The following is a 19,367-nucleotide window of genomic DNA, read 5'->3' on the forward strand; positions in this document are numbered from 1 at the left end:
CTCATGTAAGGGCTTGGGTCCATGTTATGAGTGAACTGGGATGCCATTGGCAGATTTGAGTGGAGGAGTCACATGATCTGACTTTTGTTTAACAGGAACATCTCCTGAAGCGCTGAGAATAGATTGAACAGCCATAGCGTGGAGGTCAGGGCAGAGGTGACTGTATGTGCAGCAGCCTGCCCTCATCACTGGAGTCTTCAGTACTGTTTGTGCAGGAAATGTAGGATCACTGCTTGATTCTTTTCCTTCATTTACCAATTGTCATAGCAATCAGTTGGTTCCCTAGCATCCTCCAAAGGAAACAAATGGGGCTTTTTTTTTTTAGACAGACAGGGTCTGGCTCTGTCGCCCAGGCTGGAGTGCAGTGGCGCAATTACCGCTTACTGCAGCCTCGAAGTTTTGGGCTCAAATTATCCTCCCACCTCAGCCAAGTAGCTGGTATTACAGGCATGTGCCACCATGCCCAGCTGACTTTTTTATTTTTTCTAGAGTCAAAGTCTCACCATGTTGCCCAGTCTGGTCTCAAACTCCTGGCCTCAAGCAATCCTCCAGCCTTGGCCTCCCAAAGTGCTGGGATTACAGGTGCGAGCCACCACATCCTGCTTAATGAGCATTCTTAATATTATTATAAAGTCTTGAGTTTTTCAAATATTTGATATGTTTCAAAACATTCCAGTTATTATTTTTATAGCTCAAATTATCCCATATTTGGCCAATGAGAGCCTCTTCATGTTGGCATCTGGACCCTTTTCACGTGTGCCCAGTAGTCCCTGATGGCTCCTTGGCATCTATTATAACAAGATGCTCCAGGCTCATCTGGTACATTTCCTGCACCAGGTAGGGAACAAGCCATTTCTCTAAGGATCCCTAATTCCTTTTAGATGGAAGTGACATTTAGAGTCCACAATGTAGACAACAGGAGTGCTTGTTGCTTCTAGATTTTTGTTTCCTGGAATATTCAGTGGATAGAGGTAGAACATATGTATTGTTAAATTTTAATTTTGAGATACTTGTAGATTCACAAATAATTTTAAGATATTATTTACACAGATCTGCATTCCATGTACTCAGTTTCTCCCAACAATAATATCTTGCAAAGCTATATTGCAATATCACAACCAGGATATTAGCATTGATGCAGTCAAGACGAATTGCCTTCACTGTAAAAGCCCCCTCAAGTTTTCCTTTTCTAGCTACACCCACCTCCCTCCTGCCCCCAGTCCCTCCTTCATCTCTGACAACCACTGAATCTATTCTCCATTTCTATAGTTTTGTCATGTCAAGAATGTTATATCACCAGAATTATGCATTCTGTAGCCTTTCAGCATTGGCTTTTTTCACTCTGTAATTCTCTGAAGATTCATCCAGGATGTTGTGCATATCAATAGTGTATTCCTTTTTATTGCTGAATAGTATTCTGTGCTATGGATGTACCACAGACTGTTTAATCATTCACGAACTGAAGGACATGTAGGTTGTTTCCAGTTGGGGCCACTACGAATAAACTTGCTCTAAACATTTATGTGCAGGTTTTTGTGTGAACCCAAGTCTTCATTTCTCTGGGACAAATGCCCAAGGATGCAGTTGCTGAGTTGTATGGCACTGCCAGTCTCATTTTTTTTAATTGCCAAACCTTTTTCCAGGGTGGCTGTACCATTTTACATTCCCATTAACAGTAAATAAGGGGAAGAATTTCCCTTCATCCTCACTAGCATTTGGAGTTGTCACTACTTTTTATTTAACCATTGTCATATGTGTATAGTAATAGCTCATCATAATTTTAATTTTAATTTTCATAATAGCAAATGATGTTAAATGTCCTTCCTTGTGCTTATTTGACATCTGTCTGTGCTTTTTGGTGAAATGCATGTTCATATCATTTGCCCATTTTCTGTTTGTTTATTTTACTATTGAGTTTTGAGAGTTCTTTATGTAATTTAGATACTAATCCTTTGTCTATTGTATACTTTCAAAACATTTTGTCCTAGTCGGTAGTTTGTTTTTTCATACTCTTAGCAAGGTCATTCACAGAACAAAATTTTTTTCTTTAATTTTGATAGCATCTGGTTTATCAATTTTTACTTTTATTGATGATGCTTTTGTTGTAAAGTTTAAAATATTCTTTGCCTGGCCCTAGGTCCTGAAGGGTTTTAATGTATTTTTCTAAAAGATTTATAGTTTTACATGTACGTCCATGGTCTATTTTGAATTAATTCATGTATGGAGTGTTAGGTTCATGTCACCATTCAACTTTGCTTATGGATATGCAAATGCTCCAGCAATATTTGTTGAAAAAACTTCCTTTCCCCACACTGAATTACTTTTATGTTTTTGTCAATAACCTGTCAGTTATATTTATGTGGGTATGAGTTCTCTGTTCTGTTTAATTTGTCTGTGTATCTTTCACTCTACCAATACCACGTGCTGTTGATTACAATAGCTACACAATAAGTCTTGTAATGGGATAGATTGATTCTTCCAACTTGGTAATTCTTTTTCAAAAATGTTTTAGTTATTTTAGTTCCTTTGCATCTCCATGACAATTTTAAAATAATCTTGTATTCATCTACAAAAAAATATTGCTGAAATTTTTATAGGAATTGTATATATGAGTTTGGGAAGAATTAACATCTTTGCTATTTTGAGTCTCCAAATTGAAGAACATGATTTGTCTCGATATTTGTTTAGATCTTTGATTTCTTTCATTAGAATTTCTAATGTTTAGCATTCAAGTCTTATGAATGTTTTGTTAGAATTTGAAATGAGTATTTCCTTTTTTGAGCAATTATAAATGGTACTTATTGTATTTTTAATTTTTATATCCAAGTGTTCATCACTCAAAGTACACTTGATTTTTTTGTATGTTTATGTTGTATCCTGCAACCTTGCTGAATTCACTTACTAGTTCTAGGAGTTGTTGATTTTGGTGGTTTAAAATAGATTTCTTTGGATTTTCCACATAGCCATCATGCTATCGGCAAAAGTGATAGTTTTATTTCTTCCTTTCCAATCAATATGCCTTTTTTTAAATGCTTTACTAAACTGGCTAAAACTTCCAGTGCTATATTGAATTAGAGTAGTAAGAGCAGATATCTTTGCTTTATTCCCTTTCTTAGGAGAAAAACATTCTTTCTTTGACCATTAAGTATAATGTTAAGTGTTGGAGTTTTTGTAAAAGCTCTTTATCAAATTAAGGAAGTTTCTCTCTGTTCTTATTTTTCTCAGTTTTTTTTTTTTTTTTTTTGTCAGACAGTCTCACTCTGTCACCCAGGCTGGAGTGCAGTGACTCAATCTCAGCTCAATGCAACCTCCACCTTCCGGGTTCAAGCAATTCTCCTGCCTTAGCCTCCTGAGTAGCTGAGATTACAGGTGTGCGCCACCACGCTTGGCTAATTTTTGTACTTTTAGTAGAGACGGGGTTTCAACCATGTTGGCCAGGCTGGTCTCGAACTCCTGGTGTCAAGTGATCCACCCGCCTCGGCCTCCCAAAGTGCTAGGATTACAGACGTGAGCCACCACACCCCGCCTGAAGGAGCATTTTAAATTTCAGTGAAGGTCTCTGAATTGGGGAGAATGAAAACACACAGAGGTTTGGGATGAAAGTGGGCATGATGGGGAAGCAGAGGGGCTTTCCCCTAGTGTGTTTCTCTTCTCTGTGGAGAGCGATAAAAACAAGAGGGACATGAGGGGTGGGAACTGGAAGACTCTTCACTGCTAGATTTGCCACAAATGGCTGCAGAAACTTTCCTCATTATCCATAAATTTCAGTTTTTTCATTTGTAAATGTTAATGCTGGGAACAGATCATCTCTTAGGTTCCACTTAGAGCCCATAGAGCCCAGTGGTGAAGGGCCTGGTCCCAGGAGGCATGCTGAGCAGAGGCTGATCCTGTGCTGAGCAGATGCTGATACTGTGCCTTTCAGGTTACTCCAGGTGGGTCAGTGGGAAAACTTCACTTCATTGACAAGGCCTTAATTGTTGGGACCTTGTCAGACACCCCTTTGCAGACAGTGTCACTGAGACTGCAGTTGCGATGATAATCACAGCTGGTGTGGGGAGGTCTGTTCCAGGATCCTTCCCTATATCTGGGGACCTTCTCTGTTATTCCCCTCCAGGCCCCTGCTCTCAAAGGCTCCATGTGTGTGAGGAAGCGGCTGCAGAACAGCAGAGTTCCCTTTGGTAAGAGCCTCCCCTTTCCAAGTCTCTGTGCATGAGGAATGCACAAAACAGGGATGTGCTCCAGTGAGTTATAACAGTGTATTAAGTTACTGTTATTTTGTGGTTGTTGAGGATCATGATGGTATATTAGCTAACATGTCTTAGCCAGACACGCTCTTTGGCATTTTATGTATATAGTACTGTATCAATTCTCACACATCTATTACAGTAGCTGTAATTATAGTCCCCCTCTTAAAGATAAAGAAAATGAAATTCTGATTCAGAATATTGCTTGAAGTCCACAGTGGGTAAGTAACAGAGCCTGGTTATAATCCTAGTGAATTTGAGTAGTTTTAAATAAACACCTTATTATGGAAGTTTCTTTCTGGCATCCATGGTTTCTGATGTCACGGGAATTGTCCTCATATAGGGAATAGAGCATTTCTCTCTGGTTTTTTCGAGTTTTCGGAAATCTGGTCATGGTGTATCTGGACATGGATTCATTTGGACACGACCTCTTAGTGGTTATCTTATCTCCTTGAATTTATGTATTTCACCATGTTTGTGATGTTTTTTGCCATTATTTGTTCAAAAATGTTTTCAGTCAGTCCTGTCCTTTTTTCTTTTTTTTTTTGAGACGGAGTTTTCCTCTGTCGCCCAGGTTGGAGTGCAGTGGCATGATCTCAGCTCACTGCAACCTCTGCCTCCCGGGACCAAGTGATTCTCCTGCCTCAGCCTCCCAAGTAGCTGGGATTACAGTCACCTGCCACCATGCCCAGCTAATTTTTGTATTTTAGTAGAGACGGGGTTTCACCATGTTGGCCAGGCTGGTCTCAAACTCCTGACCTCAAGCGATCCACCTGCCTCGGCCTTCCAAAGTACTGGGATTACAGGCATGAGCCACTGCGCCCGGCAAGTACTCCTTTCTTTTCTCCATCTGGGAGCCAATCATTTGAAAGTTAGACCTTTTGTTATTTTCCCACAGGTCTCTGAGGCTGCATTCACTTTTCTCCATTGTGTTTTGTCTCCTCTATTCTAACAGGACAATTTCTATTAAACTTGTCTTCAAGATCCCTGTTCTTTCCTCTGTCATCTCCATTCTCTTGAGTCTGTCCAGTGCAATTTATTTCTATTATTTTTTTCACTTCTAAAATTTTCATTTAGTTCTTCCTGGTATCTTTCATTTCTTTGCCATGAATTCGTATTTTCCCCTTGTTCCAAGTATGCCTGTAATTGCTTGTTGGAGCACTGTTGTGATAGCTACTTTAAAATCCTCATCACGTAATACCAACATCTGTCTCATCTCAATGTTGGTGCCTAAAGATTGTATTTTCCTGTGCAAGTTTATTGTTTTATAGTCCTTGGTATAATGAATAGCTTTGGACTGTATCCTGAATGTGCTGAGTATTAGTATACATCATGAGACTGGATACTCTTCACACCTGCTATTTCAACAGAGAGTCCTCAGACAACAACAGAGAGTGCTTAGGTTCATAATACAGCTCAGTGCACTTTTTGGGCTGTGGTTCAGCTCTCCCTTGATCTTTAAATGCTTTGCAGTGATGCTCATGCTTTCCCCACTTGCCTGCTTCCCAGAGCCTCATCTCACACCTGTGTGAGTTCAGACCAGTGCTAAATTCTCACACATTCTCCTGTGTTGTTTCTGGTCCCTTTCAGGCACAGACTGCTCAGATTTCTGCCCAGAAATTCACGCACACATCGTGGAATTGTCCTCGGTTTTCAGGAGTCAGCTCAAATATCACCCACTCAGAGAGGTTTTCCCCAGGCCCTTGTCTAAAGTTGATTCTTCTAGTCCTTTCCATTGCTTCATATAATATTTTCGTATTTATCACAACTTTACTCTATGTTTCCTTACTTGTTACTAGTCTATCTTTTCACTCCCCCCCCAATAAAATATTAACTACGTAGAGACAGGGATTTTTTAAACTAATTATTCAGGACCTAACACAATGCTGGACAAATATGCATATATTTCAAGAAATTTGTACAATGTCTGCACTACAGTAACTGCTCTGTATACATTACCTTGTTCAGCACAGTTTTTCTAATGCTAAGTATACAATTTTAAATTTTCATTTTAACTTTCTTTTCTCAGAAGAAAATTTATTCATATTAACTAAATATTTAAAATCACTCTTGATGGATATATAATATTCTATTATAACTAATATTTTACTGATATAATGAGTAAGCCCTTGAACCATAGATTTATTGAGCAAATATTTAATAGGCTTTAAATCTAGCTGGGACTATTTTGGGTAATTAAAGAGACATATAAGACTCCTTTCTTTGCTGGGTGCAGTGGCTCATGACTGTAATCCCAGCACTTTGGGAGGCTGAGGCAGGCGGATCACTTGAGGTCAGGAGATTGAGACCAGCCTAGCCAACATGGTGAAACCCCGTCTCTACTAAAAAGACAAAAAAATTAGCTGGGTGTGGTGGCGAGCACTTATAATCCCAGATACTGTGGAGGCTGAGGCAGGAGAATCACTTGAACCCAGGAAGAGGAGGTTGCAGTGAGCCACTGCACTCCAGCCTGGGCAATGGAGGGAAACTCTATCTCAAAAAAAAAAAAAGAAAGAAAGAAAAGAAAAGACTCCTTTCTTCAAATAGCTTACATTCTAGTTGAGGGAAGAAGTTAATAAGTAAACAAATCAATAAATAGATTAACAAGATAATCCAGTGCATGACAATTGATGTGGGAAATTAGAGTAAGGATATGGAGAGTGACTAGGGAGGTGGATTATTGGGTACTTGAGACAAAGATGAGTTTCAGGAGAGAAAAATCAGACATGTCAGAAGTCCAGGAAAGGACCTTTCAGAAACTAGTCTCTGAGCAGCACACCTTCTTTTGTTCAACAAAGGGTAGGAAGCACACTGTCGCTAGAGTGCAGGAGCAGAACAGAGGAAGCAGAGGGGTGGCACGACCAGGGTTTGTTTTGGTCAAGGAATCTCTTGTATTCTAATTGAAACTGGAAGCCCTTGGTGACATTTGATGCATGTCACGGGACTTCATTTTTATTGCTCTGTAGTATTCTGTTGTATGAATACCCCAATATGCATATACCTGTTCTAGATTTGATAGGCATTTGATAATTCTGGGGTTTGGGCTATTGTGAATAACTCCACTGTGAACATTATTGTTCATGACTCTTGGACATAAGTACCCACTTCCTTTCAGTGTATGCCTAAGAGTGATTTGCTAGGTCATAAGATGTGCACGTATGTGTGTATATTTTTGTGTGGGTTTATCTTTAGTAGGAACTGCCAAAATATTTTTTAAGTGAGTCAAACAATTTATCCTTTTACCAACAATGTAAGACAGTTCCAGTTGATCCAAATTCTTGCCAAACTCAGTATTTTAGGCCTTTTAAATTTGAGACGTGATGGTAGGTGTATAGTGGCATTATTGTTTCATTTACATTTATCAGGTGACTAATGATGTTGAGGACTTTTTTATATGATTAGTATGCTTGCAGATATCCTCTTTTGTGAAATAGATTTTCAAGTATTTTGTCTATTTTTATTTGGGTATCTTGTCTTTTTAAATTGATTTCTAGGAGTTCTTTATATATTTTGGATATTAGTATCATCGAATATATGTATTACGCATATCTTCTCTCTGTTTCTGGATTCCTTTTATAAAAGATAATTATAGTAAAATCTGCATTCTGTGAAAAGTACATTCGTAATGTACATTCCAGTGTGTTTTGATAAATATTTACATACATTCAAAATGTAGAAAAGTTCCATTACTACAGAAATTTCCTTTGTGTCGCTGTCAGTCACCATGCAAAAAATCATACTGCTGTTGCGATTTCTGTGACCGTGTATTTGGCTGTTCTTGAACTTTATATATAAATGAAGTCATACACGGTATGTACTTGAGTATGTCTGGCTTATTTTATTCGGCATAGTATTTCTGGTAGTCAGCCATGCTATTGCATGTATCACAATGTGTGTTTTTTTTTTTTTTTGGTCACCTGCATGTAAAGTAAATGTATTCTTTTATTGGTGAGTAGGATTCCATTGTAGGAATATGCCACAGTCACTTTATTCATTATCCCTTGATGAATTTATGGTTTATTTCCAGTTTTGCTTATTACTAAGAGCAACTATAAATATTCTAGTACAAGAATTTTTATGATTTTTTTTCACTTTGCTGTGAGGAATTACCTAAAGGAATTTCCTAAGTGGAATTGCTCTATTATGAATTAAGTGTGTGTTAAAGAAACTGTAAAAAGTTTTCTAAGTGGCTGTGTGACCCTCCTCTAGGCAGGACTTTAGAGTTCCAGTTGTTCCACATCATCTCCGGCGTGCTAGGTTCTCAGGCCTTCATCTCAGCCTTTCTAGTGGGTGTGTGGTGCTTTCTCATTGCACTGGGGACTTTGACTGCATTTTTTGCTGTTTGACTCCTGACAGATTTTCAGCCTCACCCTTCCCTCTTCCCCCTGTGCCCCACATGTGGGCAGACAAGAAATGCTGCTACTCCTTTCCTTTGGTGCCCACAGAAAGGAGATTCAGCCCATGCAAGTCCTTGCCCTCATGTGAGGCCTCTCATCCCAGACCACCCCTAACCACAGTAAAATCCCGGGGCAGTCTCTTTTTCTTGCTCCTTCAAGTCATTTTGAATCTGCTGGAGAGGCCTGCCCTGGGCTCCCCAGAGAATTCAGTTATGTTGGCAGTGAACATTTTTGTATCTCCTGGTGTGTGTGGCATCGTCAGTCTCAACATCTGGGCCAAATTTTGAGTGGAGGTCCCTCCTGCTTTTTCGGGGTGACCATGGCACTCACTGTGGTTTAATATGTTTCCCTGATGATTGGTACCATTGGGCACTTTTCCATACACTTCCATTCCTGTGTGAGGGTCTGTTCAAGCCATTTTCCCATTTATTTGGGTTTCCTGTCTTTTTTAAATTTAAAAACATTTGTTAATTCAGTCAAAATAACAATAAATCACATTTACAAAAATTACCTTTTTTAATGAAAAAACTATATTTCCCAAAACAGAAATTGCATTGACAAGTTGTGTTATTTTACATTCTTACACATCTCCTAAATGTGTTTCAATGGAAAATAGCTGACTTCTCATATCTACTTCTGCATTCATTATTGTTATTATTATTATTTGAGACAGAGTATCACCCTTCACCCAGGCTGGAGTGCAGTGGTGCCTCCTTGGTTCACTGCAACACCTGCCTCCCGGGTTCAAGTGATTCTCGTGCCTCAGCCTCCCGAGTAGCTGGGATTACACGTGTGGGCCACTATGCCCAGCTAAGTTTTTATATTTTAGTAGAGATGGGGTTTCACCATGTTGGCCAGGCTGGTCTCGAACTCCTGGCCTCAAAGTGATCTACCCACTTCAGCCTCCCAAAGTGCTGGGATTACAGGCATGAGCCACTGCGCCTGGCCTATTATGTTTTGACATGTGGTTTTGATTGAGGTATATGAAGAAAATCTCACTTCACATAGACCTTTAGTGGGAAAATGGAGTTTAACAGACTTTCCTGAGGATTTTCCTCTCCGATGCCAGACCAAACTCAACAGGTGATAGTTTTTGAAAGTTAGTTGCAATGTGGAATCTGAAATCTTGTCAGTGAACTTTTTGTATACTTGTACATTAATATCCATTGATTATCTTGCACTTTGGCTCTATTTTCCTTGACAAATTTGAAAATATTTTATTACTGAACTATGCAGAATTTTCAAATATTGACATTTCGTACACTATCCATAAATCACATTCATTCATTTCACCACCGATCTCCTTAGAAACATTAAGTAATCAGAACTTTTGAAGCTCACCTTCTGAATACTTAATGATTCCAAAGTTTTCCAAAGTTCTAATTTTTGCTTGAAAACATGAATTCTTTACTGGCAACAGTAATGGACTTGCATCCTTCATTTTCAAGACAGCTTCTGCTAACTATTCTAGTCTGAAAAATCAGTTTGTCCACCCATCATTCTTTCAAGCCAAATGCTGTTCCATGCAGCTGGTCCTGCACAGCCTCCCGAGCACTGTGCCTTGAGACAACCATCATGCTACAACACGGAGCAGCAATGCTTTGTGGACTCCATGCATTTCATCACTCAGAATACTAAAGAGGCATTTTTTTATAGGGGCAGGATGAAGAAGATTAATAAAGTTAACTATATTTAATGCCTTGTTTTCAGGACATTCTTTTTTTTTTTTTGAGATGGAATCTCGCTCTGTCACCCAGGCTGGAGTGCAGTGGTGCAATCTTGGCTCACTGCAACCTCCGCCTCCCGGGTTCAAGCAATTCTCTGCCTCAGCCACCCTAGCAGCTGGGATTACAGGTGTCCACCACCACGCCCGGCTAATTTTTGTATTTTTAGTAGAGATGGAGTTTCACCATCTTGTCCAGGCTGGTCTTGAACTCCTGACCTTGTGATCCACCAGCCTCAGCCTCCCAAAGTGCTAAGATTACAGGCGTGAGCCACCGTGCCCGGCCGTCCAGGACATTCTTAAGGGAAATTGCCTTTTTTTCTTTTAACCCCCAGTGTGTGGCAGGGAAGAATGCTACCACTACTAATTTGGTGCTGGTTCCCCTGCCTTGATCTGTGCCCTAGTGCCAGCCACTTTCTGTCATGGCTTTTGCACCCACAGAGCAAATATAAACAAAGTTGTTCCAGAAGAACCATGAGATTCAATAAAGTTATTCAACTCTGAATATTTATCACCACTTACATTTGTTGCTGAGCATTCACATTTAAAAAAATCCTTTGAAGAATAGTGGGTGCTGATACAAGTCCAGCCAGGTCTGTAGATTTGCTCATTTGTTCGGTGAAAGTCAAATTCTATAAACAAGATACCAGCTCAAACCGTATGTTTGCAGTTGAGTCTTTAACTTGATGAGTCAGAGTAACATCGGAAGTGGCACTGCCCTGATTTTTCCTGATGTTTCACCCAGTTGGCATCCAGCAGTGTCAGCTACTCAAGAGAAACTGTGCACATTAAATATGTGCAGTTCCTTGTGTATCAATTGTAACTCAATCATGCTGTGAAAAATAAATTTTAAGAAGAGTTTTTACTGTTTCTGCTTCTGTGTGAGCTTCTCCAGCCAAAGCACTATGATAATTTACCCTGTAAGAGACTTCAGTGACTTCCATTTCAAGTTAGAAAAATGGGAACAATTTTTCGCTTTTGAAGAGCTCATAGTACATACATTTAAAATATTCCATTTTTGTCTTTAAACACTGAATGATTAGCCTCAAATGTTACCTGACTTTTTTAAGTGATAATTTATTTTTTGATTCTTGATACAAATTATTTAACAAATATCAGGCCGGGCACAGTGGCTCATGCCTGTAATCCCAGCACTTTGGAAGGCCAAGGTGGGCGGATCACCTGAGGATGGGAGTTCGAGACCAGCCTGACCAATAAGGAGAAACCCCGTCTCTACTAAAAATACAAAAAAAATTAGCCAGGCATGGTGGCACAAGTCCGTAATCCTAGCTACTCGGGAGGCTGAGGCAGGAGAATCGCTTGAACCCAGGAGGCAGAGGTTGTGGTGAGCCGAGATCATGCCATTGCACTCCAGCTTGGGCAACAAGAGCAAAACTCCGTCTAAAAAAAAAAAAAAGCTATATAAATATATGTGTATATATATATATCAGTATTGCAGCTACAGTGTATTCTTTATCTCTGTTACTTGCATTTTTATTTTCTTCTTTTAAAATTTATTTTATTTTATGCTTTTAGAGATGAGGTCTTTCTATGTTGCCAAGCTGGTCTTGAACTCCTGGGGTCAAGTAATCCTCCCACTTTGGCCTCCCAAAGTGCTGAGATTACAGATGTGAGAAACCACACCTGGCCCATTTTTATTTTCTTCATGGTGCTTTTGCCTTTAGATGAACAGAAGATTTTTAAATTTTCATCAAGTCCTATTTATAATTTTTGAGCAGTTAGTGCTCTTTTAATGTTATAAAGCTATTTCCCTTCTACCTTTTAGAAGTGCTTAAATTATGTTGGGCCTAAAGCTACCTCTTTTTGAATTTTAAATTTGAGTCAAAAGGTCTCTCCATACATAGTGAACTGGAACAGGTTGTAACCGACTCTTGTGCCAAAGGCTGCCAGCTGTTCAAACCACGTTCAAATAAGGCACATGCCAAACTGTAACCAGTCCAATTCTGTATCTCTCTTTTGTTTTCTGTAGATCACTTTCTTTATTCTGTCCACAAATCCTCTCCCACCATGCAGCAGCAAGGGAGTCGGTTCAGGGGCTGCCTGATTTGCAAATCGTTCTTTGCACAGTTAAATTCTGTTCAAATTAATTTGCCTGAAGTTTTTCTTCCAACAAAACTTAAAAGATGTATGTTTTATGCTTAGGTCTCTAATCAATCTCTAAATTTAAGTATGGTATGAAGCAGTAGTTCAGGTCCATTTCTTTCTGTAAGTTTATTCAGTTTCCCCAGAAAAATTATTGATAAGAATCTTATTTCCCCCATTCAATTGCCTTACTACTTTTGACAAAAAACAGCCAACTATGTATGTGTGAGTCTGTGGATTCTCTCTTCTGTCCCATTTTTCCATTTGTCGGCTTTGCATGAGCAGACAACTATCACACTGTTGGGATTACTGAAGTTATCCCAAGTTTTTGAATCTTTATATAAATGTTAGGACCGATGTTTTAATTTGTACAAAAATGCGTGTTGGGATTTTGATGAGAAACTACATTGAATCTATAGATCGACCTTGTGCAAATTGAAATTTTAACGATATCCAGTACCTGATCTTTGTAAATAGTGTATCCTTCCATTGATTTGTTGTTGTTGTTGTTGTTATTTTTTGAGACAGAGTTTCACTCTTGTCCCCCAGACTGGAGTGCAATGACGTGATCTTGGCTCACTGCAACCTCTGCCTCCCGGGTTCACGCGATTCTCCTGCCTCAGCCTCCTGAGTAGCTGAGATTACAGGCGCCCGCCACCATGCCCGCCTAATTTTCGTATTTTTAGTAGAGACGGGGTTTCACCATGTTGGCCAGACTGGTCTCGAACTCCTGACCTCAAGTGATCCACCTGCCTCGGCCTCCCAATTTGCTGGGATTACAGGCCTGAGCCACCGCACCCACCATTTTGTGGTCTTTATCTGAGAAATGTTTGTAGTTTTCAGTGTATGTGTTTTGCATGTTATTTGTTAAATTTATTTCTAAGTGTTTTATACTTTCTTTTTTTTTCTTTTTTTTTTTTTTCGTACAAACAGAGGTTTTATTGCGTTTGGTCCACAGTCGTATTTCACATTATCTCACGGAGCAGGGCCCCTGGGCGGGGGTTCCCTGTGCAGTACTTGGCGGGGCATGTGGCCGGGGAAGATGGAGCAGTATAAGCTGGTCGGGCCCAGAAGGGAGGAGGGCTGGGGGCTCCTTAAAACCTACTGAGGGGCTGGGCACGGTGGCTCACACCTGTAATCTCAGCGCTTGGGGAGGCGGAGGCCGGCGGATCACACCTGAGGCCAGGAGTTCGAGACCAGCCTGGCCAACATGGGGAAACCCCGTCTCTACTAAAAATACAAAAATTAGCCGGGCGTGGTGGAGCACCTGCAGTCCTAGCTACTCAGGAGGCTGAGGCTGGCGAATCGCTTGAGCCCTGAAGGTGGAGGTGCAGTGAGCCAAGATGGCGCCACTGCACTCCGCCTGGGCAACAACCACAACTGAAAAAAAAATCTACTGAGGACAGAGTGGGTTGGGGCGGGGAGCATGGAGAGGGGGTCAGGCTTAGCCCCAACAACTCAGAATTTCACTTCCTTGTACGGCCCTCACTTTCTCCACCTGGCCCCGGGGCAGGTCTGAGGGTCTGAAGTCTGTTGGTCTGAAGGTCCTAGGCAAATCCAGTCACTTGGGAGCCGGAGATATTTAACATCACGGCCCGGTCCCCTTTCCCAGGGGACTCATTTCCTAGCACCTTCTCCACTGTCCCTGCCCCACCCCTCGGGAAAAAAATGTATTTTTCTTTTGTGAATACTTCCTGAAACTTGCGGGCATGGAAACCACGAACTGCTCAGCTGACAAAAGGGGGAAGAGGCGAGGCAACCAGAAACCGTCGGGGACCGGTTCCTTCCAAGCCCAGGTCTCTTCTTCCCAGCACAGCCTGAATGTGCCAGCAGGGACCCTCGCCCTACACGTATTGGGATATGGCCTTGACCCCTTCCCCCACAGCCCAGTGGCTCAGTCTTGCGAAGGATCAAGGCAAAGGGGAAAAAAGCTCTGCTGCCTGATCCCACGCTGACACTCACAGACCCTTGGTTGACTGGCAGCACTGAACGGGTTAAGAAAAAAAAAAAAAGATGAAAACACAGAAAAACCCAAAAACCCAGATGGGGAGACGATGTGGGGAGAGAGCGTGCTGGGAGCCTCAGTAGCCGGCCTCCTCCTGGTAGTAAGGGGGATATTCAGGGACCTCCCCCAGGTCCGGGCAGTCGCCGGTGCCCGAGGGAGCCCCATCGGCCACTGTGCCTTGCGGGCAGTACTTGGGGTCATATATCTGCCGGCCCAGGCCGAAGACCTGGCCGCTCTGGTTGGCGCCCTGCGTGTAGCCCATCTGCAGGGACATGGAGGAGTTGTCACACTTGTCGGTTCCCAGCTTGGTATCATAGATGTGCCGCCGGGTCCCGGGAGCCGTCATGCCCACCTGGCTGGCGCACTTGTTCGTGCCCATCTGGAGGCTGATGGTCGAGTGGTCCATAGGGGGCAGGATATGGTTCTTGGGGTCATAGAGATGCCTCCTCGTGCCGTACGCGGTCATGCCCGACTGGCTGGCGCATTTGTTGGTGCCCATCTGCAGCCCGATGACGCACTGGCCAGCCTTCATGGTGGCGTCGTCGAAATTCCGCTCCTGCTTCTCCGAGTACTTGACGCCAATGTCCACCCCGCTCTGCAGCCCCTTAGTCTTGGCCTTCCCCGCCAGGGCAAGAAGAGACACCTGCACCTGCGTCATGTTCCCACTCTCAAATAGGTCGTTGGCCTCGAACAGGTCCACAGGGTTCATGCCGTAGCTGACCATGGCCTTGATGAAGTTGGACAGGTTTTCTAGCTGGTGCCAGTTCTGCATGGAGCGGTTGATCTTGGGGACGGAGCCTGGCTGTAGCTTGTTCATGAGTGTGCATAAGATAGTTCCATCCTTCAGGCCCTTCTGGAAGTCGGGGCCGATGGAGAGGCCGGTGAGTCCCTCGATCCAGGTGCGGAGCTCTGCCTCCTTCTGGGGGTCATATTTGGACAGGAGCCGGTTCTTGACCTCGGCCGACAGCCCGTACGAGGGGCCCTTGTTGAACTGCGTGGAGCTCATGGCTGGCGGGCGGGCGGCGGGACGGCGCCGGACGGGACGGGACGGGACGGAACGGGACGGAACGGGCGTGTTTTATACTTTCAATGCTATTTATTTCATTTTGCAAATGGGTGTTGCTCTTTTTTTTTTTTTTTTTTTTGAGACGGAGTCCTGCTCTGTCGCCCAGGCTGGAGTGCAGTGGCGCAATCTCGGCTCACTGCAAGCTCCGCCTCCCGAGTTCCCGCCATTCTCCTGCCTCAGCCTCCCAAGCAGCTGGGACTACAGGCGCCCGCCAGCACACCCGGCTAATTTTTTGTGTTTTTAGTAGAGACGGGGTTTCAGCGTGTTAGCCAGGACGGTCTCGCTCTCCTGACCTTGTGATCCGCCCGCCCCGGCCTCCCAAAGTGCTGGGATTACAGGCTTGAGTCACCGCACCCGGCTGGGTGTTGCTCTTTAATAAAACATAATTGATTTTATATGCGTAACTTTTATACTCCAAACTTGTTTAATTCATTCACTAGTTCATGTAGATTTTTGTAGATTTCTTTGTTTTTCACATACACAGTCAAGCTATCTGCAAATGCAGATGGTCTTCTTACTTTCTAAACTATCTTAGTATTTTATTTCATCTTTTTTCCTCATTGCACTGGCTAGGAGCTCCAATACAATGTGGAATAGAAGTATTGGGAATAGAAATCCTCCTCCTGTTGCCAATTTTAGGAAGGACATATACAATAATTCATTATTAATTATAATATTGGCTGCACTGGGTTTCTTTGCAGACTTTTAAAAATCATATTGGGGAAATGTATTTGCTTGAAAGTTTATTATCATTAATGGGTATTGAATCTCATCAAATGTTTCTTTGTACAACAGTTCAGATGATCATGTACTTTTTCTCTTTTATTCTATAAATGTGATTAATTCTTTGGATTTATTTTTAAATACTAAAGCAACATTGCATTCCTGGGATAAATCCCCCTTGGTCATGATATACCTTTATATATCTTTTACCTTTTGCATATGTTTATGTCTTTGATGGTGATGATGGTTTCTGGATGTATACTTACCCAAACTCATCAGGATGTATATGTTAAATATATACTGCTTTTTATATGTCAATTATGCCTCAATAAAGTGGCTTAAATATTTTTTCTTTTTTTTTGAAATGGAGTACCACTCTGTTGCCAGGCTGGAGTGCAATGGCACGATCTCAGTGTACTGCAACCTCTGCCTCCCAGGTTCGAGCGATTCTCCTGCCTCAGCCTCCCGAGTAGCTGGGACAACAGGCACGCACCACCACACTCAGCTAATTTTTGTGTTTTTAGTAGAGATGGGGTTTCACCATGTTGGCCAGGATGGTCTTGATTTCTTGACCTCGTGATCTACCCGCCTTGGCCTCCCAAAGGGCTGGGATTACAGGCATGAGCCACCATGCCCAGCCAAATTTTTTTAATTAAAAAAAGCCCACATGAAATATCTTATGTGAGCACAACAGTATTATAATAAATTAGAAATCGTTATATTATACCTTTTATATATCTCTATATTTATTTTCTCTATACTTATACCTTTTATATATCTCTATATTTAGAGATTACACCTTTTACATATTTATTTATTTATTTTATTATTATTATTATTTTTGAGACAGTCTCTCGCACTGTCGGCCAGGCTGGAGTGCAGTGGTGCAATCTCAGCTCACTGCAACCTCCACCTCCCGGGTTCAAGCCATTCTCCTGCCTCAGCCTCCCAAGTAGCTGGGACTACAGGCGCGCACCACCACACCCAGCTAATTTTTGTACTTTTAGTAGAGACGGAGTTTCACAATGTTGGCCAAGATGGTCTCGATCTCTTGACCTGATCTGCCTGTCTCAGCCTCCCAAAGTGCTGGGATTACAGGCATGAGCCACTGGTGCCCGGCCCTTCTATATTTATTTTAAACATTTTATATATCTCTATATTTATTTTTATATATTTTATTATATATGATCTCTATATTTTCATATATTTTATTATATATGATATTGCTATATTTATTTCCATATATTTTATTAAAAATTTTTGCATCTCTTGATCTTGAAGAATATTATTGGTCTCTATATTTACTTTGTGTAATGTATTGGTACCAAAGTTACACTGGTCACTTAAGTTAGAAAGTATTCATTCTTTATTTCTAAAAATACTTTTACAAAATTGGTATTTCTTTCTTAAATGCTTCAAGAATTCACTAGTGAATTCACTATTGTCTTGAAGTTTTCTTTTTGGAAAGGTTTTTCATTATGAACTCTCTTTAACATATATAGAGCTACTTAGCTTTGTCTTCTATGTCAGGTTAATGAATTGTGGCTTTCAAGAAATGTATTTTATCAGTTATTTAATATATTGGCATACAGTTACTCATAATATCTTATTATAATTTTTAATATCTCTGGGAATTGCACTTATGCCCCATTTTATTCCTGGTATTAATAATTTGTGCTTTATTTTTAGGGATTTATTCACTTTAATTTCTTTTTAAATGTTCAAATTTTGGTTTTAATTTTCTCTGAGTTTTTTCCTCTTTTATTGACTTCTTTTCCTTTCTTTACTAGTGCATTACTTCTATTTATTTTTAGTTTATTTCTTCTTTTTCTAGCATCTTAAGTGAATCATTAAGTTTAATAATTTATTGTTTAAGCATTTTTCATTCAGTACTTCCTTAGATAGATCTCCTATTTTTTGGCATTTGTTTTCATAATTGTTTAGTTCAATAAGTTTCCTGATGTACATTGTAATTTCTTCTAGTAACCATGGATTATTTAGAAGTGTGTAATTTAATTGTAATGTTTGGTGATTTTTCTCAGTATCTGATTTCTAACTTATTTATTTATGTGTCTATTTATTTTTGAAACAGAGTCTTGCTCTGTCACCCAGGCTGGAGTGCAGTGGCACGACCTCGGCTCACTGCAACTTCCACCTCCTGGGTTCAAGCAATTCTCCTGCCTTAACCTCCTGAGTAGCTGGGATTACAGGCGCCTGCCACCAGCAGGGATTTCGCCATGATGGCCAGGCTGGTCTCAACACCTGACCTCAGTGATACACCTGCCTTGGCCTCCCAAAGTACTGTGATTACAGGTGTGAGCCACCGCACTTGGCCCTGATTTCTAATTTATTATAATACTATTGTGCTCACATAAGATATTTCATATGGGTTTTTGTAATTAAAAAAATTAAGCCACTTTATTGAGGCATCATTGACATATAAAAAGCAATACATATTTAATGTATACATCCTGACGAGTTTGGATAAATATACATCCAGAAACCATCATCACCCTCAAAGACATAAATATATCCATCACCTCCCAAATTTCCTCCCACCTCCTTTATTCTTATTTGTTTTTGTATGGCTTTAATATTTTAAAGTATATTGAAATTTATTTTTATTTCCCAGAACTCTGCCATTTTTACTCTGCCATTTTGTGGTGTAATACTCTACAAATGTCAGTTCAGTCAATTTGACTTGTTCAGATCTTTTACATTCTTACAGTTTTTTTAGTATTTCATTAATTACTGAGATAATGGCATTGAAACATTCAACTACGATGTGTGTTGATACAGTTTTTTATTTAGTTCTGACAGATATTGCTCACCGCATTTTGAAGCTGCTACAGATAAATGCACATTTAGAACTGCTGTGACTTTTTGATGAATTGACAGTTTTATCATTAGGAAGTCTCTTTCTCTGGCATTTCCAGTTTCTTCAAGTGTATTTTATTTGAAATGAATATAGTCACACAAGCTCTATTATGTTTAGTGTTGTGCATATCTGTGTCTATCTATTCGAATTGTATATGTTTTAGTACATATGTAGGTCTTGCTTTATATTTATAATGTCTGTATTTTATTTATTTAGTTTATTTACATA

General features: G+C 40.7%; 1 protein-coding gene across 1 annotated transcript; it reads right to left on the reverse strand.

The window, feature by feature from the left end:
• Nucleotides 1-14,467: 14,467 nt before the first annotated feature.
• LOC129524764 (calponin-2-like) lies at nucleotides 14,468-15,525 on the reverse strand. The gene has a single exon (XM_055351753.2). The coding sequence runs from the start codon at nucleotides 15,476-15,478 to the stop codon at nucleotides 14,549-14,551; it is 930 nt and encodes a 309-aa protein (XP_055207728.2). The 5' UTR covers nucleotides 15,479-15,525; the 3' UTR covers nucleotides 14,468-14,548.
• Nucleotides 15,526-19,367: the final 3,842 nt, after the last annotated feature.

This window comes from Gorilla gorilla, chromosome 13 (genome assembly GCF_029281585.2).
Source record: "Gorilla gorilla gorilla isolate KB3781 chromosome 13, NHGRI_mGorGor1-v2.1_pri, whole genome shotgun sequence".
Lineage (NCBI taxonomy): Eukaryota > Metazoa > Chordata > Mammalia > Primates > Hominidae > Gorilla > Gorilla gorilla.

Excerpts from the sequence above, each read along its gene's own strand:
- LOC129524764 (XM_055351753.2), bottom strand. The coding sequence starts at position 15,478 with ATGAGCTCCACGCAGTTCAACAAGGGCCCCTCGTACGGGCTGTCGGCC.